The following is a 20575-nucleotide window of genomic DNA, read 5'->3' as shown; positions in this document are numbered from 1 at the left end:
TACGTTTGCAATTCTATTCTATCAACAAAGAGGACAGAGTGCTACTGAATTCATGCAAATAAGTCTATTGCTATAAACATAAGAATACTCCAGAAGGCATTAGTAATTTTTTGGGAGAAGTCAAACAGGGAGTCAAAGTCACTGTTGCATCTCACATAGGTGTTTTCTTGTCTATTCCCATCATCACAAGTGTCCAGGCACCCTCCACAAGTCTCCCTGGAATGGGAAAGAGTTCATGTTCCTGTGAACTTATCTCTTACTCCTGCCAGTCATCACACAATGACTGCCCCTCCTGTGAAGCGCATGGTGTCCCCTCCATTGTGGAGATGGTGGAAATGGGACCAACCAGAGATGGGGTCCAATGTGGAATGTTACCTTAGGCCAACAATAATGACAATGCCAGCTCACATTTTTTAGTATTTATTGATTCAAAGCAAGTCTTCTAAGCAATTTCCACCACCACAAGAAATCTAATAGGTGCATCGTTATTTTTACTTTTATTATTTTTAGTTTAAGAACATAGTGGAGGGGAGGAGGATCACTAGTACTTGACATATAACTCTACAGGTGCACTTTCAGTGGAGCTGACGGGGTTGGAGACTTTACACTGGTAGTTCCCAGCATCCTCTCTCCTGACAGGGTCTATGGTGAGGGTTCTGTGGTCCTGGGACAGCTTCATTCTCTCTCTGAGCCGCAGACGCGTAGCATTGAATAACCAGTTGGTGGAGCTCTCATCTGTGTAGCAGGTCATGACCACAGCATCCTCATTCTCTGTGACTGTGGTGTTGCTGGCTAGGAGTATGGGCACACTCACTGGCCCTGTGAAGAAATAGAGAGAGAGAATGATTGAGTGTGAGCTTGAGACCTGGGGCATGCACCTTCCTCAAAGATCTTAGCCCTGACTCTGATAGTTCTGAGGGTAATTTTGTTCCACAGTAAAAATTAATTTATTCTAAATTTGCCATCCCTCCCCAAACCAAATCTACCCCTCTGAGCTGAAGACCCCCTAAGAAGGAAGGAAATGAACCAATGATTGATCTAGGGATCTAAAGACATCTCATAAGGCCACTGGGATTGGAGGAAAAGATGGGGCTATGGCTGAAGATAGACCTCAAGTGACTCAGATCAATTTCTCATGGTCTTCGTGTTTCTGCTTAGGGACTGTATCTCCCTGTGCCTCACTTTCTCCTCAGTGAAGGAAAATGAATATTTGACTGCCAGGCTGACGATGTACTAATGAGAAAATACTCACAGTATCTGACATAAATATTGGGAAGGAAAACTGCTCAAATAAGAGGCATCTGTTATTGACAGACTCCAAGAGAGAATCCCCTGGGCTGATCCCTGGTGGATGAGAAGCCGCCAGGAGCATCTTTTCTCCTGCTCCTCCCTTGGGATGCTGACCTTTCTCTGGACTCTCCTAAGTCTCCCAGAACAGCCAGCTAAGAATCTGGGAAGCTCATCTAGTTGTACTCTCCTCACACTGCCTCAGGTGAAGGACCAGGCTCCATCTCTTCCCAGACGTGGCTCTTAGTGTTGAGCCCCAACTAGAGACCAGGTCAGGGCCTTGTGAATCTGGCATATGGAAAACTGTTGTTCTCACTCAGCCCTTTTCTGGAGGCAAAACCCAACCGGACACACGCTCCCCAGGGCCTTTGGAGTCAGGACATTGTGACAGAGTCTGGAGAGGGGCTGCCCAAACTAGGATTCTCTGTGATGAACCCAGGGAGCCCCTCAGGCCAGGTCCTTAAAGATTCCTGCAGGGTCTATCTCAGGCACATGTTCAGGGAAAGGTGCCCAGGGACCTGGACTGACAAGGGTCTCTCTCTGCTGACTCACTCCCATCAAACTGGTCCTTCCCTCTGTGGTGAATGTCTGTGTGGCTGAAATCTGGGAAGGGAACTCTGACCTTAGGAAGTTTGTCTCCACTGTGTGTCCTGCACTAAATGCCCAAACCTAGCTTGGGACACGATGCAGAGGGGGATGGAGGAGAGTCCAAAGCTGGCAGTTCTGTATGTTAGTAGAATTCACCCCACCCGAAACCTAGAGGTCAGAGAGCAATAACTCACGGTATACATTGAGCCGTCCAAATCCAATTTCTTTTTGTGAATTATGAAGGACGGCTACTACGATGTAGATTCCTAGGTCCCACACATTGACTTTTCTTATGGTCAGGGATCCATCAAGGTTTACTGTCTCTCGACCACTGTATTCGGGCCCTCTTAGAGATCGCCTTGAATGCAATGCAAGAGATGCAATAAGAGTATAGTAGTTCATCTCTATTCCCCTATACCAAACAAAGCCTGAAACACCTGGAGGCCTATTTTTGGTACGTAGAATCACATCTTGCCCTTCAAGAGCACTGGTCATGACAATCTCAAATCGCGCAGTGGTGGGCGGGATCCAGAAGGATAAGAGGAATACTAGAAGGGAAGAGAGAGATTGGTCAGTACTTCATCTGTGTATTGGGATGGAGAGATGAGGCATTTCTCTTCATCTCTCAGCCTTGGTTTGCGTGTGAGTTCGTGTGTGCATCTCCTTGGTCAAGGTCAGCAACATGGCCAACATGGCTTCAGCACCTCGGAACCTATACTTTTTGTTTTGAATACTCTTTCCCAGCTGTCTGTGTGGCTGTCCTCCTCACTGCCCTCAGATCCCTGTTGACACTCAGGGGCCTTCTTGGAAGACCTTCCCTGACCACATCCTGTAAATAACCTCTATCTTCACTCTCTGACCTGTCCCGCTCTGTTCCCTTTGGGGCACTTGTGAGTACCTGATATCACAAATAGATCTCTTCTCATCTCTTTTCTCTCTGTATAATGTGAGCTGCATGTGGGCAGGGGATTTTGTGATCTTGTGCCCCCAGTGCCTGAAATAGGCTGTAAACACCTGTGGGTGCATGAATGAGTGTTCTGGGCTTGACCACGTCTCATGTTGTATTTTTCCATATTTTTAGTTGGTGGTGGTGACAATGTTTAGCACCCCTGGTTAAAATGTTTCTGGTATCACCTGAAATAAATTGTCATGACTGTGGTCAGTTGTCAAAATTCAATACTCAGTGATGAATAACAGAAAATGAACAGCAATTGAGGTTTTCCTGGCCCTCTCACCACTTTCACATCATGAGATTTTCCTGCTGCTGAGAGCCCCCTCTCTCATACTACTCTGCACCCCTGTCCTTTCACTCAGGTCCAAAGGGAAGCCCTTCCTCCCCTCCCAGAGTGCTGTCCTCCCCAGGAGATCTTGGCCAGTCTCCGACTCCCAACCTCCTTTCCATTCCCACGGATTGTCCCCTCCTTACCAGACAGTAGGAGCCCCAGCCAGGGGACAAGTCCTCTCTGGGTAGGGGTTGCAGGGAACTCCATGGTGACTGCTGCCTGCTCTGTCCTTCCCTCTGAGACAAGAGCTCGATATCCAGTAAGGCTCCCAGGCACCTCTGTCCAGACTGGTGGGATGTGCTGTCCCTCCTTCCTGTGTGCTGAGCCTCCTGCTGGGGCAAGATAACCTCCCTGGTCATGTGGGCCAGGGCTGGGTCAGGGCCCAGGACCCTCCCTCTCCCTCCCCTCATTTTTGCCAACCCTGTTGCCCCTTTCAGTTTACCTTTACTCTGTATTTTGGTTCCGTGGAAACTGCTGAAGCCTCTCACAACACACACACACACATACAAACACAAACTTCCACATGCACAGACACGAGCCCAGAATAGCACTGGCCTGAGGCGTCCAGTTCCTGGTCATTCTCCACAGCTCCCTGTCAGTGCACGTTTGACATTTTCCTTCAGCAAAAGAATTCTAGGCCCACCTCAAAAAATTGTCACAAGGATCTCACCGTGGCTCTGCATTGGATCTGCTGTGAAAACTTTTTAAGGATTAGGATGCCCAGGTGACATTTTAGAAAGGCTACTTCAGCAGATGCCCATCTACATGGATGCCAGGATGAGACCCTTTGAAGTGAGGATGGGGGGCCCTGCCCCTCTCCTGTGCACAGGGAGGGTCTCCGCATCCTGTTAAAATGCAGATTCTGACTCGCCAGGTGTACAGTGGACCAGAGACACTGCATCTGACCAGCTCCCAGGGGAGGTGGACCTTAATGGTCTGTAGAGCCCACTTGCAACAGCAAGGCAAATGGAGGCATGTGTCCCCAGAGAGGGTGACCCTCTCACCCCAACATTGGACCCTGCTGCATCTTGGCCTTGGGCCTGTCAGCACCGCACAGAGAACCCCACAGGCCCCAAACTGGGCATTATTTCTGTTTGTGACACAGAAACCCAGCTGGGCACTAGGTCTTCCCTCTGTTCTCAAATGTGCTGGGAAGATGGGATTTCCTCCCAGCAGGAAGGCCACAGAGGTGACTGGCTGTGAGAAGGCGTCTAGCTGGGTGATGAGTGCAGAGGGGACCCTCCCTCTATCTCAGGTTGTCAACAGCCTGGCCATTGTTTCCAGAGACAGAGACCCCATCACCAAGGGTTTCAGAAGGACCTGCAGTTTCGAGGTGGGAAGGGTAAGGTGTGAAGCAAGAATTGTGGTGGGAGCCCAGGTGGCTGTGGGCTCTGTGGACCTTGGGGAATGTTTCCAAACAAAGGAGACCCTCCCTCTCCTTGTTGGTTGACCCACTCCATGTCCTCCCTGACTGTTCTGGCAGCCTCTGTCCTCTGCCTGGGGAACTTTGTTGAGGACACATCACCTTGCCCATGTGTGATTCCAGTTATGAGTTGGTGTGCAGCATAAAGATCCTTGAAAAAGCAGCTGCCCCTAGACCCTGTCAAGGTCGGAAATGTCCAAACCCGTGGAGGATTGTTATGAGTATTTCAGCTGAATTGATGTCATATGACTGCAATCAAGATCTCAAATCTTAAGAAGAATAGCATTTTTGTGGCTTATTTTTTACATTATAATCAAAGGAGAAGATGAAAAAGTTGAATGAAATCCATTGGAAAGTGAGGGAAAGGATAGCAGGGACATCTCTAGAAATAAATAAAAAGCAAAATGGAGAAACACATATTATTTTTACTTTGGAGTGTCCAGGATAGTTAACATTTATAGCAGGTACAGAGGTTGTACAGGGAACCAGGCAACATGAGAGTGTTCTGTGGTCTTGTATTCCGGTGCCACGGGCTCTGCCCTCAATGGGTCTAGCAAAGAAAATTTGCTGGAGGTATGTGATGTCAAAGGTATGTTATCCATGATGCATAAGAACTGGCAAAGGGCTCACTTAAGGTAAAGTCTGACATTTTCTAAGGAAGCTGTAGGCCTGGGACATGACTACCTGCCATCACCTGCCCAGTTAGGCATTTGTGATCAGACAACACTGTGCATCACTGAGCTTGTCAGGCCTGCCATGGGGCCCCCTGGGTTTATCAGGTTCCTTGCACAGCTGCTTTTTCATTCACAGTTTCTGGAAAGAGTAGGTAGGACAGGAAAGGCATGACAGAGGGAACCAGAAAAATATTTTAGTCAGGGAATGGAAATAGGTCTCCTTCTGCACCTCCTTAGCCAAAGCCCAGTTCAGGTGTGGATTTCCTGTGTTTTGTAGGTGCTTCTCAATATCGCCCCTAGAAGGCAAAAGGAGACCTGCAGGCAATGTCAGGTACTGCACTAGGAATGCTGACCAGGCTCCAGAAGGTGGGAGCGCACTGTGAGCCCTGGACAGAGGTCAGCTCTAACCTCTAGACTAAGAGCCAGCCATCTGGGGCTTGGTCCCTCTGTGTTTCATGCCTTCTGACTGCATCCCAGGGCAGACTGGGCCCAGGGAGAGGACTGGCTTTTTCCAGAGTATTATGAGTCCAGTGTCAAGAGAGCTGTCCCCTCTGGTGGATATGCTGTTTCAGGAGGATGTTCTGTTCCAGGTTTTCAAAGCCAGGGTCTGGTGAGCACTCTTTTGGGAGAGGGTGCTGGCCTGGATGGTTGATAGCGAAAATGCCCGCTGTGTTTCCCATCACAGCATTGGGATGTTCATCCATTCCCCTGTGTTCCTGCCTTTCATCTGCAATAGGCCTCCCCAAAGGGCCCAGGTTCTAGAGCAGCTCCACATGGAGTGTCAACTAGGGGACTCTGTGAGTTCCTCTGTTAGGGGAGGAGAGCTCCCCGTGGTGCCCTCAGCTCCTTTGAGATGAAAGCAACCCCAAATCCTGGGTCCTCCTTTCCCATCCTGCTGAGGAAGTTCCCCTTTTTCCCAGGACACCTTGGGATGGTGAGATGTCCTTAAGGGCCACAGGCAGCTGTATACCGACCAGGGACCTTGGGAATGGGGAGTCATCCCCTAATTTCCTTGAGGAAGGTGTAAGCACCCTCCTGTCTTGGGAGAAACTCTATCTTGTATGGAGAATTCATGTCTGCAAGGTCAGGGATCTGTGATAAAAGGAAGAACATGGCCTGCTTTCCATGCCCTTAAGATATGAGGGTTGTGGAGGGCTGTGATTTCCTGGCAATGAAATCAGAGTTGTCTGGCCCCTTACTGTTAGGAGGTTCCTATCCCGCTTCCTGACTATAAGTGGTGTAAACACCTGGCCCTGGAATATCCCCTTGTAAAAAGGGGCTGTGGCCTCCTCCCAGGCTGACACCAAGGCCTTCGTGTGGAAAAGGAACATGATCTGACTGCAAGTGTCACACATGATGAACTGCTTCCATTATATGGCTTCCCTCATCCACTTAATGACTGTTTACTGAGTATCTGTGGTGTGTGTGTACAGGGCTGGGCCCTGGAAACACCATAGAGAGCAGGAAATATGTGGGACCTGCGCTCATGGAGTTAAACTTGTAAGGAGACACAGGCTCTAAGATAAATGTTCCATAAACATTTGTGTAGAAAAGTCTTTCACACAAAGAATTAGGTGCTTGTAAAATTATCAAAGGGCTAGAAAAATGGAAATGGAAGAGTTGCCAATGGAAGTTGGGTTTAAAGGTCACGCTGGCACAGCCCCCTCCCACAGGCAAAGACTTAGCTGTTTCTGCCAGAGGCCACCCATCAGCCATCACATTAACAGAAATAATGAGCCCATCTCCTTTCCAACTTCCAAATTACACACAAGTGCATCTCAGAGGCTGAGTTTAATTCACATCTGGATTCTCAATCACAGGGAGTGGGGGAATGGAGTATTTAACCTTTCAGTATATCTGATATCAGAGGGAACATGGAAAGGGGTGGAACATCAATTTCACGTGTCAATACATGGCATGTGTGAGCCCACATGCAGACTGTGGGACTCTAGGCAGGTGATCCAACCTCAAAAATCTTCAGTTTCACTATGTGATATCACACAAAGATAATTGCTGTTATTTCCTGGTTCTTAGAACTTAGCAACAAAAATACTTGGAATTTTCTGATTTATAAGGGTTGATAAAAGTGTCTTTTGTGATGATGAAGAAACTCTGACAGGCGCCTGGATAGATGCAAGGTAAGGGCAGGTCACCATAAAGACAAAACCTTGCTTAGAAGCTGGAATTTTCCTGAAGAGATGAGTGTACATAAAATGTGTAGGAATTTTTGGCTGCCAATGTAAGAAGTGTTTAAATCTGTAGATAATTTTCATGAGTTCATTTGAGCCAAACCGATGAGAATTGCTGGAAAGCCAAAACTCAATGGACTGAGAAAATGCTTCAGAGTGTGGGAGTTTTACTTCTTATTTTATACATTACACTCCAAACAGAAGGCATAAGGGGTTACATGAACTCCATTGGTGAAATATTAGAAGGCGGGAGAAAGCAAAGTGGGGAAATCTCTGAGATTTCATAAAAAGTAAAACAAGTAGACACATGGTAATTTTATATGGGTGGGTGCAGAATAGTTAACAGTTAACAACACGATGACAATAATAATGAGGGGTTCTGCAGTGCAATAGGAAGTCTGGAAATAAAGAAATTAGACAAACATTCCATAGGTATGCTATTGTAGACAGGCTCCGTTAAACTGAAGATTGGCCTTTGTTAGGGAAGAGATTGGCCTAACATATGACTACCCACCATGGCTAGCTTTTGTTTAGAAAATGTTCATTTAAGACCATCCTATGTGGTTACTGTAGGTCTCTGAGTTTGTAAATCCCACCACAGGCTTCCCCTGAGCTTTTCAGGTTGAGTATGTGGCCCGTTTGTCAACATGTTCATATTTTCGTCATAAGTCAATATAAAGGATGCATTAATGACGAATATTTTCATTGGCTAATGTGTTCCCACAGGGCTAAGAAGGCTCTTTCCTAGGAAGTCTTAGTGCAAGCATTTGTCCTTCTGAACAACCAACCATTGGGGATGTGTCAAGACTGTAACATCGGATGGAAGTCAAGGCTGAATTTTCTTAAAAGTGAAAAGCAGGTACATGGGAGGCAGGAAGGTTCCATGGGAATTCACTGAAAAAAAATCACTCGGTATTATTTCTAACCTATAATCCAAGTTTTACTCTCTGTCTCATTTCTCTGTGTTTTGCATCTAGTATGACATATACTCATAGTTTGAGGACAAACTATAAAACTCTTCAATTAATATAATCTGACCAGGAGATTGGTTCCCATTTTCTATGGTCCTTATGTTTCCCATTGGAAATGCTCAAGTGCCATTCATTATTGTTCTGATTCCTGCTAGTTTTGCAATTGGAAGTTATATTCTTAAGTTATATACAAAAACAAGATGGTAGGAACACAATGCTATAAATAAAGATTACCATCTAAACATTCCAAAGTCAAGGAAGACAGTAATGTTTAATCAGTAAATTTCCTATGTCTCAGCAGCTATTAGAGAGGGCCTTGTTTGTAAAGCTTCTATTTTAATTAATATAGTTTAGTAACCCTTGATATGTTGAAGTGTAAGCTTATTCCCATAATCACGTTCTAGCATTCTTAAAAAAAATATATCTTACTCAATATTTCTTTCGACTAACTTTCTAGATCTTCCCATGATCTTCTTGGTTTATCGCTTTTTAGTCATTCAAAAATAACCAACTTATGAAAACATGCTCAAGTCCCTAGTCATCCGAGATATGCAAATTAAAAAGACAGTGAAGTATCATCTCACACTGTCAGAATGACTCTCATCCACAAATCAACAAATGACAAGAGTTGGCAAGGATGTGGAGAAAAAAACCCTGGTGTACTGCTGGTGGGAATGCAAACTGGTGCAGCCACTGTGGAAAACAGTATGGAGTTCCTCAAAGAATTAAAAATGGAACTTCCATTTGACCCAGTAATTCCACTTCTAGGAATATATCCCAGGAAAACAGAAACACCTATTAGAAAGGATATAGATGCACCCCTATATTCATAACAGCACAATTTACAATAGCTAAGATGTGAAAACTACCTAAGTGCTCAAGAGCAGACAAGTGGATTAGAGAACATTGGTACATCTAAACGATGGAATACTATGCTGCTGTAAAAAAGAAGGAATTATTACCATTTGCAACAGCAGGGATGGAACTTGAGAACATTGTGTTCAGTGAAATAAGCCAGTCAGAGAAAAATAAATATCACATGACCTCACTCATTTGCGGATTATAATGAACAACAAATTAATGAACAAAAATAGAACCAGAGACATAGAAGCATCGAACAGACTGTCCAAACGATGATGGATGACAGTGGATGAGAGGGTAAGAGATCAACCAAAGAACTTGTATGTATGCATATGAGCATAACCAATGGACACTGACAGTAGAGGTGGTGTGGGCATGTGCTGGTGGGTGGAAGCGGCCGGGGGGGGTGGGTGATGGGAGTAAAAGGAAACTCATGTAATACTTTAAACAATAAAAAATTTAAATTTCTTTAAAAACATAACAGTGCTTTTAATCTTAAAAAAAAAAATAACCAACTTGCCCAGCCAGTGTGGATGAGTGGTAGAGCACCAACCCATGAACCAGGAGGTCACAGTTGAATTCCCAGCCAGGGCACATGGCTATTCTTTCGTCTCCTTCCCCCGCAGGGGACTTGCACAAGGGAGCCAATCTATGTATGATTCTCTCTCATCATTTATGCTTCTCTCTCTATCTCCCTCTCCCTTCCTTTCTCTGAAATCAATAAAAATATTTATTCAAAAAACCTACTGATTAGGAAAAACTACTTAGTTTTAAATTCTCTTTAAAAAACACACACAACCCATTCCTTTCCTTTGCAATAGCATCCCTTCTAAATTTCAAAATGTTACCAGAAATGGAGCCAGGTCCTGAATTGATTTGCTTAAGGCGGGCCTGCAGTGTGTGGGTTCTTGATATGGTGCAAGAAAGATTTTACAACCTGAGTTCAGGTGATTTTGAAAGTATGTTTTTTAAAGCTTGGAACAGTGAAACAAGGAAAGGCTTAGGGTAGAGACAGTAGGAGGGAGAATAGGCAGGACTGTTTGGGCTCTCTAGCAACATGGGAATGAAGTGAGTCTAGGTGGGGCTGCTGTCAGCTCACAGGTAAAAGAGTTTAGGGGACACAACGATGGAACTAGTCCCGGACATGCTGCTGCTGCCCATTGCTCCCCTGGATGCAAGATTCATGGGGACCACATAGTGATTAAAAGAAAGAAAATTCACTCAAAAAGGAGATTTGGGTGGTGGGGGTGCCACGAGGAGGGCACACACTGCCTTCTTTGTCTTGAGCGATTTTATTTACTTTCTAAAGGTCCGGATTTAGCGGAGGTCTCAGGGGAAGATCTCAATAGAATTTTCATCAGCTTTCCCAGGTGTCTCTTTTAAGGGACATGTTCTCTAATAACAGGTCAGTGCCAGGGAAGGCAGTCTAAACCTCATTATCAGCAATATTACAGGGAAGGGAAGGTCTCGCTGGGGGCAGTTTTGCCCATTACTAGGCACCCGGAGCACTCCATCCTGGTGGCCTTCTGCATCTGCTTGTAAATTGCTTGGCCAGTTTGTTCAGCTGTGTGTCTCAGTTGCCTAATTCCACTTGCCAAGGAATTTTCCTAGTTTCTTACTATCCTGTCTCAAAAAGAGAAAACATAAAAAAGTATTATTACTAATACAAAAGTTATCATATACACCTTTAGTCGTTATTAAAAATCGGGCTATATATACAAGTTTGAGAAAAGTCCAAAGAACAAGTGTAACTATTATTATCACTAGTATTCACAGTCCTACGGTGGCTGCTCCCTGGGTGGCAGTGGCTCCTTGGGCTGTGGATGCTCCTTGGGTGTTTGTGGTAGCAGCTGCTCCTCCTTTGTTAGCAGGTCCTCTGATGGGTGCTGTTCACAGCTGTGGTGGCTCTTGTGGCTGGTAGAGGGAGGCTTCACACCCAGCAACTGTTCCTCAGAGAGAGCGTGTGGTTATCACGAGGCTGCTGTTTCTTGGATCTGCTGTGTTGATTTAAAGGCACAAAATACAACACAACAAGGCACAACGTACCAGGCACTGAACACAAATGTATTTACAGTATTAATAACCCCAAATAAAGGTGGCCACCCAAGCTAAGAGAGTTGCAGGATCAGGAAGAAAGAAGAGAAAAAGATAGAAGAGAAAACAGAAGGGAAAAAAAAGTAAGAGAGAAAAGAGAATGAAGTAGAAGAGGGGAGGAGACTATTCATATGAGGAGAAAACCGCCATAGAACCACCACTAATCCCAATAATTTCCAGCAACGGATCCCTGGAAATGAATACGAACTACTAACAACCAATAATATCAAGGGAGGCAAGGGAAACCAGAAGCAGAAAAATAACCAGGGAGTGGGGGGTAGGGGGTGAGGGTGAGAAACAGAAAAATAACAAGAAAAAGCAGAACAACCTCACAAACAATCCTTAAAAAAAAAACCAATATACTGAACAATCAAGCAAACAACAACAAAATAATAGAGAAAAGAAGCAAAAAAATTTGGATAGTGAAGAAAGATAAGGGAGAGGTGTATAAGGATTTAGAGCAAGTGATTGGAAATAGGATATATAAGTAGGGTGAAATTTAGACAGGGGGTAAAAAGAATAGGGAAAATCTAAAGCAGGAATAAGGTAAGAGAAACAGGACAGCAAAAGGGGAAAAGTGGGGAAGAGGGTTTTAGCACAGAGGCAAAATGGAGGTAAAGAAAAATGATGCTAAAGGAACGATGAAAATGGAATGGAGAACACTAGTCCCAAAATAAAATAAAGAGAAAATAAAATGACACTATAAAAAATGGTAAAATGGAAGTAGTAATAATACTGGTTAAAAATAAAAATGTATTAATTAAAAGAGTAAAATCAGGTGATAAAAAAGGAAAAAAAATGGTTTCTTAGTTAAAAGGTGAAAAAATAATAATTAAAAATGTGCAGTAATGAAGTTGCTTCAGATCTTCTACTCTTCTTTGTGGCACGCCAGGGATTCAGGAGAATGTTGAATTGCCCTCTGATACACTGTTACTCCATGTTAAGCCACAGTCCTGATTTTAAGGCAGGCCATATTGGTTTTCCAGACAGCCTTTATCTGTATTTACAGAAGAGTCAGTTCATGGCTCTGCCTCTGGGTGGCAGTGTGTCGGGATGACCTCTGAGGCTATAAGTCCTCTTTGACAAGGTGTTCTCTATTGTACCTGAAACTGGCTTGGGAAAGTCCTCTGCCCAGAGCTGGTTCTACAGTCATCACTCCCTGCTCTTTTTCCCAGGCTCCCCAAAAACAACCTTCCCTTACAGGCTCTGCGACTGACCCCAACTGGGTAAACCCATGCACTGGGTTCAACAATCCAACACACAGATTTCAGAGGAAGTGTAAAAACAAGAGCCTGGGAAGCTGTGTGAACAGGGCTCCACCTTCCAGATCTGCGTGGAGTCTCTGTGCACGCTCTCTGGCCCCTGGCACCAAGTAGCTAGCAGACTGGCAGAATCTGAGGCTGCCCATTTGCATCCAGTCCAATTGTGGGCTTATTTACAGTGTTCCCTTCTGCCAGGAGCCCTGTGGGAGCCCTTCCACACTCATGTTTCCTCTGCAAACATGTGCTAGTGTTCTTTCACAGAAATTATCATCGTAATACTTTTGTGTGGTTCAAGGTCATGTTCCTCAAAGAAAGCAGATAAGGTAGGCAACATGCAAACTGTATTTCCATCCAATTTTTTTTTGCCAAAGCTGAAGTTTCATTTGGAGTGTTCGGAACTTTTCAGACAAGTAGAGGCATGTTGCTTTTGGTCCTTACAGTGATAAATTTAACCCGTTCAAGATGGAAAAGATGTCAACCAAGTAAGCTATTTTCTGCAGTTCACTTTAAACACTGAAAAGTGCTTCGAACTGTGGTCTTGCTTTCTGATTAAAAAACTTCCTTTCGAAAACCATCTCATTTCAGTCTGAAATAGCAAAGCATTGTTTGGCGCATCCAACTGGTTGCACAGTTGCGAAAACAGTTGACTATTTAAAGTGCTCGCCTTTAGAAAATTGACACAACTTATGACGCTTTTCATTACTTCTTGTAATTCTTGTGGCAGTGTCTTTGTTGCTAATATTTGCCAATGAATCATACCTTGAGTTCCGATGACTTTTGGTGACTCATTCAGTACCAAATGTTGAAATGCAGATCGACATCCTAGTATAGCTGGAACACCATTTTGCAAACACCACAAACTTTTTCCCAAGAGATTTTATGCTCTTTCAGAAATGAACCAACTGGGTCAAATACATCACGTGCAGTAGTTGTCATTTCAAGAGGTTTGCAAAAAAGAAACTCATCTTTAAAGTCGCCATTATTAATATACCTCATGGAAACAAGTAACTGAACAGTTTGCAACGTCTGTAGACTCATCAAGCTGTATACTAAATATTGGAAGTGGAGCAGATTTAATTTCCTGGATTGCCTGATCTAGAATATCAACAGAGATGTCATCTATTCTTCTGCGGACAGTGTCGTTAGATAAGGAAATTGCACTCAATTTCGTAACAAATTCATCTCTGATCATAACTCGAACAATATCTTTGGCCGCTGGCAACAATAAATCCTCAGTAATGGTGTGAGGTTTCATAGCTCTGGTGATTCTGAATGCCACCAAATATGAAGCTTCAAAGGCTGCTATGTTTTGTTTGTGGTACTTGCCACCAGTGTCAAATCTGTCTTTCTTGAGTCCATCAGCTTTGCTTCTAAAATAGTTGGTATCCTTGCTGGAAATGCTCAGATGCTTGCTTTCAAAATGGTGTTTTAGTTTGATCGGATTCATAGATTCAGCTGATAGAACTTCACAGCAAATTACACATCACAGTTTCTCAATTCCTGCTGCAATTATTGAGGTAAAACCATTCTGTAAAAAAATCCTCACTATATTTTATTTTCTTAACATTCTTCTCTACACGAACCATTGTCATGGGAAGGTTTGCTAATGAAAATAATATGTAATAATAGCTTTAATAATACAAAAGATGATACATGTCATAGTTCAGTCAATACAGTGCATTAAAGTTTCCTATGATTTACCATTCCCTTTCTTTTTTTTTTTTTTACATACCTGTTACTATCACAAGGTGGCAGTATTCACATTAACCACAGCTGAATATAAAAAGAAAGATCAGCATCCAGATTAAGTTCCCATGGTACAGATTTTTTTTTGCTGTATTTGATGATTTTACAGTACATGATTTTACATTTACCCAGTAATCATAATACATGAAGTGTCATTTTACATCCAATACTACTGCTTTCTACACAGAAGCTGCTCTCAACACATGTGTAGCTGGTCTGCATAAGTTCATTATGGCGCCAACCCTGTCACATATACCTGTATTTGTAACAGGTGTATGTGATGAGCTTGTCTCATTGATGTCCTCACGCCCAGTACTCATATGTGGGCATATCTGCATGTGGGCAGACCTACCTTCAGACAGATAGAGGAGCAGTATCTCGGTGCCTATGACCATGGGAAATATGGGTTTTCTGATGGTCTTAGGTGACCCCTGTAAAAGGGTCCTTTCACTCCCCAGACCAAATCTACCACTCTGAGATGAAGACCCCTAAGAAGGAAGGATATAAACCAATTATTGACCTAGGGTTCCAAAGACATCTAATAAGGCCACTTGGATTCAAGGAAAAAATGGGGCTATTGCTGCAGATGGACCTCAAGTGACTCAGATCAATTTCTCATGGTTATTGTGTTTCTGCTTAGGATCTGTTTATACCTGTGCTTCACCGTCCCCTCAGTGATGAAAAATGAATATTTGACTGCCAGGCTGACAATGTACTAATCATAAAATATTCACAGTATTTGACATAAATATGGGGAAGGAAAACTGCTCAAATAAGAGGCATTTGTTATTGATGAACTTCACGAGAGAATCCCCCAGGCTGATCCATTGTGGATGAGCAACTGCCAGGAGCATCTTTTCTCCTGCTCTTCCCTTGGGCACTGATGTTTCTGTGGACTCTCCTAAGTCCCGTAGAACATTCAGGTAATAATCTGGGGAGCTAGTACAGTTGTGCTCTCCACACACAGAATCAGGTGAATTAGGGCTCAGCCCCAACTGGTGACCACCTCAAGAGCCTTGTGACTCTCGCACATGGGAAACTGTTGGTTTCACTCAGCCCTTCACAGAAAGCAAAACCCAACCTGACACGGGCTCCCCAGGGAATCGGCAGTCAGGACATTGTGACAAGGGCCTGTAGAGTGGCTGCCCAAGCTGGGTTTCTCTGTGAAGAACCCAGAGAGCCCCTCAGGCCAGGTCCTTACAGAGCCCTGCATTTTCTATCTCAGGAACATGATCTGGGAAAGGGGCCCAGGGACCTGGACTGAGACTGTTCTCCATCTGCTGACTCACTCCCATCAAATTGCTCCTTCTCTCTGTGGTGAATGTCTGTGGGGCTGGAATCTGGGAAGGAATCTCTGACCTTATGATGTTTGTCTGCACTGCATGTGTCCTGCACTAAATTCCCAAACTCAGCTTGGGAGACGATGAAGAGAGGGATGGAAGAGAGTCCAGGGCTGGCAGTGCTGTGTGTGAAGTAGAATTCACCCCACCTGACACCCAGAGTCAGAGAGCAATCACTCACGGTATACTTTGAGCCATCCAAATCCTATTTCTTTTCGTGAATTTGGAAGTATGGCTACTACCATGTAGATACCTCGATCCCACACATTGACATTTCTTATGACCAGGGATCCATCAAGGTTTATTTCCACTCGACCACTGTATTCGGTACCTGTTAGATATACACTGTAATACCCTGAAAGAGAGGCAATGAAATTATGGTACTTCATATCTACGCCCCAGTACCACATAAACCCTGTAACATCGGTAGGCGTATTGTGGAGACGTAGAATCACATCCTGCCCTTCAATAGCTATGGTCAAGACAATAGCAAATCGTGCAGTGGTGGGTGGGATCCACAAGGTTAAGAGGAAGGTTAGAAGGGAAGAGAGTATTTGATCAGTATTTTGATCTTTGTATTGGGATGGAGAGATGAGGCATTTCTCTTCATCTCACAGCCTTAGTCTTCATGTGAGTTCCTATGTGCATCTCCTTGGTCAAGGTCAGCAACATGGCTACCATGGCTTCAGCACCTCAGAACCTATGCTTCTTGTTTTCAATTCTATTTCCCAACTGTCTGTGTGGCTGTCCTCCTTACTTCCCTGAGATCCTTGTTGACACTCGGGGGCCTTCTTGGAAGACCTTCCCTGACCACGTCCTCTAAAGACCCTCTATCTTCAATCTCTGACCTTTCCCCGCTCCGTGCCCTTCAGGGCACTTGTGGGTACTTGATGTCACAAGTGGATCTCTTCTTGTCTCCTTTCTCCCCATATAATGTGAGCTGCAGGTGGGCTGGGGATTTTGTGATCTTGTGCCCCCAGTGCCTGCAATAGGCTGCAAACACCTGTGGGTGAATGAATGAGTGTCCCCAGACTTGTCCACGTCCCATGTTGTATTTTCCCATATTTGTAGCTAGTGGTGGGGACAATGTTTAGCACCCCTGGTTAAAATGATTCTGGTATCACCTAAAATAAATTGTCATGACTGTGGTCAGGTGTCAAAATTTAATACTCAGGGATGAATAACTTAGCAAATGAACTGCAATTGAGGTTTTCCTGCCCCTCACCACTTCCAAATGATGAGATATTCCTCTTGCTGATCCCCCTCTCAAATCTGACTCTACACCCCTGTCCTTTCACTCAGGTCCAAAGGGAAGCCCTTCCTTTCCTCACAGAGTGTTGTCCTCCCCAGGAGATCTTGGCCAGTTTTGGACTCCCAACATCCCTTCCATTCCCAGGGATTGTCCGCTCCTTACTGGCCAGAAGGAGCCCCAGCCACAGGACACGTCCTCTGTGGGCAGAAGGTGCAAGGAACTCTTTGGGGACTGCTGTCTTCTCCATTCCTTTCTCTGAGAGAAGAGCATGAGGTCCAGTAAGACTCCCAGACACCTCTGTCCAAACTGCTGGGATGTGCTCTCCCTCTTCCCTGAGTTCTGAGCCTCCTGCTGGGACAAGATAACCTCCCCGGTCATGTGGGCCAGGGAATGGTCAGGGCGCAGCACCCTCCCTATTCATCCCCTCATTTTTTCCAACCCTGTTGCCCTTTTCTGTTTACCTTTACTGTGTATTTTGATTCCCTGGAAACTGCTGAAGCTTCTGACAACACAAACACATACAAACACAAACTTACACATGCATAGACAGGTGCCCAGAAAGCACTGGCCTGGGGCGTCCAGTTCCTGGTCATTCTCCACAGCTTCCTGTCAGTGCACATTTGTCTTTTCCCTTCAGAGCAAGAGGTCTGGGGCCACCTCAGGAAAACTGTCACAAGGATGCCCCGGCTCCGCATTGGATCTCCTGTAAAACTTTGTAAGGATTGGGATGCACAGGTGACATTTTTGAAAGGCTGCTTCAGCAGCTGCCCAGCAACATGGATGCCAGGATGAGACCTTATGATGTGAGGGTGGGGGGCCTTGCCCCTCTCCTGTGCACAGGGAGGGTCTCCATATCCTGATAAAATGCAGATTCTATCCCTAACCAATTTGGCTTAGTGGAAAGAGCATGGGCCTGTGGATTCAAGGTTCCCAGATTTGATTCTGGTCAAGGGCATGAATGTACCTTGGTTGCGGGCACATCCCCAGTGGAGAGTGTACAGGAGGTAGCTGATTGGTGCTTCTCTCTCATCCATATTTCTAACTCTCTATCCATCTCCCTTCCTCTCTGTAAAAAAAATCAATCAATAAAATATTTTTTTAAAAAATGCAGATTCTGACTCAGCATGTGTGCGGTGAACCAGAGACTCTGCATCAAACAAGCTCTCAGGTGAGGTGGATCTTACTGGCCTGTGGATCCCACTTGCAACAGCAAGGCTGATGGAGGCACATGGCCTCCTGAGAGGATGACCCTCTCACTCCAGCATTGGCCCGTGCTACAGCTTGGTCTTGTGTCCGTAAGCACCACACAGAGAGCCCCACAGGCCTCAAACTGGAGATTTTTTCTGGTGGTGACACAGAAACAAAGCTGGGCACCGGGTCTTTTCTGTGTTTTCAAATCCCCTAGGAAGTTGGGATTTCCTCCCAGCAGGAAGGCCACAGAGGGGACTGGGGGTGAGATGGCGTCAAGCTGGGTGATGACAGCAGAGAAGACCTTCCCTCTATGTCAGGTTGTCACCAGCCTGGCCGTTGTTTTGAGGGACAGAGACCACACCACCACGTGTCTCAGAAGGATCTGCAGTTTCCAGGTGTGATTGTGAGGTGTGAAGCAAGGACTGTGGTGAGAGCTCAGGTGGCTGTGGGCTCTGTGGTCCCTGGGGAATGTTTTCAAGTAGACCCTCCCTCTCTTTGTTGGTTGACCCTCGCTCTGTCCTCTGCCTGGGGGACTGTTTTGAGGTCACTTCGCCTTACACATGTATGATTCCAGTTATGAGTTGGGGAGCAGCATTAAGATCCCTAAAAAAGAAGCTGCTCCGAGACCCTGTCAAGGTCAGAAATGTCCAAACCTGTGGAGGATTTTTATGAGTATTTCAGCTGAATTGATGTCATATGACTTCAAGCAAGATCTCAAATACTGAGAAGAACAGCAGTTTTGTAGCTTATTCTATACATTAAAATCAAAGGAGAAAATGAAAAAAGTCGCATGAAATCTATGGGAAAGTGAGGGAAAACATAGCAGGGAATTCTTTAGAAATAAATAAAAAGCAAAATGGAGAAACACATATGATTTTTTTCTTTGGAGGGTCCAGGATAGTTAACATTTACAGCAGGTACAGAGGCTGTGCAGATAACCAGGCAACATGAGCGCTGTGTGTTCTTGTATTCCGGTGCCACAGGCTCTTCAATGGGTCTAGCAAGAAAATTTGCTAGAGGTATGTGATATCAAACGTATGTTATACATGATGCATAAGAACTAGGAAAGGGCTCACTTGAGGTAAATTCTGACATTTGCTAAGGAAGATGTGGGCCTGGGACATGACTACCTGCCATCACCTGCCCAGTCAGGCATTTGTGATCAGACCACACTGTGCGTCACTGAGCTTTTCAGGCCTGTCATGTGGCCCCCTGGGCTTATCAGGTTCCTTGCACAGCCCCTTTTTCAATCACAGTTTCTGGAAAGAGCATGAGGGACAGCGCAGGCATGACGGAGGGGCCCAGTAAAATCTGTTAGTGAGGGAATGGAAATAGGTCTCCTTCTACACCTCCTTAGGCAAAGCCCAGTTCAAGTGTTGATTTCCTGGGTTTTATAGGTGTGTCTCAATATCGCCCCCTTGAAGGCAAAAGGAGACCTGCAGGCAATGTCAGGTACAGCACTCGGAATGCTGTCCAGGCTCCAGAAGACAGGAGGTCACTGTGAGCCCTGGACAGCGGAGAGCTCTCATCATTAGACTAAGAGCCAGCCTTCCGGGGCTTGGTCCCTGTGTTTCTCATGCCTCCTGACTGCATCCCAGGGCCGGCTGAGCCCAGTGAGAGGACTGGGTTTTTCCAGAGTATAATGAGTCCAGTGTCTGGGGAGCTGTCCCCTCTGGTGGATTTGCTATTTCAGGAGGATGTGCTGTTCAAGGTTTTCAAAGCCAGGGCCAGGTGAGGCTCTTTTGGGAGAGGGCGCTGGCCAAGATGGTTGATCCATAAAATGCCCTCTGTTTCTAATCACAGCATTAGGATGTTGCATCCAGTCCCCTGTGTCCCTGTCTGTCATCTGCTCTAGGCCTCCCCACAGGGCCGAGGTTCTGGAGCAGCTCCACATGGAGTGTCAACAAGGCTACTCTGTGAATTCCTCTGTTAGGGGAGGGGAGTACCCCTTGGGACCCTTTGCCCTTCTAGATGGAAGCACCCCCAGATCCTGGGTTCTCCTCTGCCATCCTGCTGAGGAAGTTCCACTTGTTCCCCAGGACACCGAGGGCTGCTGAGATGTCTTTAGGGGTACAGGCAGCTGTATTCAGACCACGGACCTTGGGAATGGGGACTCATCGCCTAATTTCGTTGAGGTGGGTGTGAGCACCCTCCGGTCTTGGTAGAAACTCTATCTTGAATGGAGAACTCAGAATTTCTGCCATGTAAGGGATCTGTAATAAAAGGAAGAACATAAGCTGCTTCCCAGGCCCTGAAGGGATGAGGGGTGGGGAGGGCTATGATTTCCTGGCAATGAAATCACAGTGGTCTGCCCTCTCACTGTTAGGAGGTTCCTGTCCCTCTTCCTGACTGTTAAGTGGGGGAAACACCTGTCCCTGGAACATCTCCTTGTAAAAAAGGCTGTGGCCTCCTCC

General features: G+C 45.4%; 1 protein-coding gene across 1 annotated transcript in view; it reads right to left on the bottom strand.

The window, feature by feature from the left end:
- Positions 1 to 541: 541 nt before the first annotated feature.
- Positions 542 to 20575, bottom strand: part of LOC132217309 (pregnancy-specific glycoprotein 22-like) — a 36478-nt gene continuing 16444 nt past the window's right edge. Inside the window, exons 4-7 of the mRNA XM_059667396.1 lie at positions 15900 to 16073; positions 13392 to 13463; positions 2070 to 2423; positions 542 to 819 (exon numbers count right to left, since the gene is read on the bottom strand). Of these exons, the coding sequence (XP_059523379.1) occupies positions 542 to 819; positions 2070 to 2423; positions 13392 to 13463; positions 15900 to 16073 (878 nt within the window). The remainder of the gene's footprint in view (positions 820 to 2069; positions 2424 to 13391; positions 13464 to 15899; positions 16074 to 20575) is intronic.

This window comes from Myotis daubentonii, chromosome 15 (assembly GCF_963259705.1).
Source record: "Myotis daubentonii chromosome 15, mMyoDau2.1, whole genome shotgun sequence".
Taxonomy (NCBI): Eukaryota; Metazoa; Chordata; class Mammalia; order Chiroptera; family Vespertilionidae; genus Myotis; species Myotis daubentonii.
This window is presented reverse-complemented; position numbering and strand designations above follow the sequence as displayed.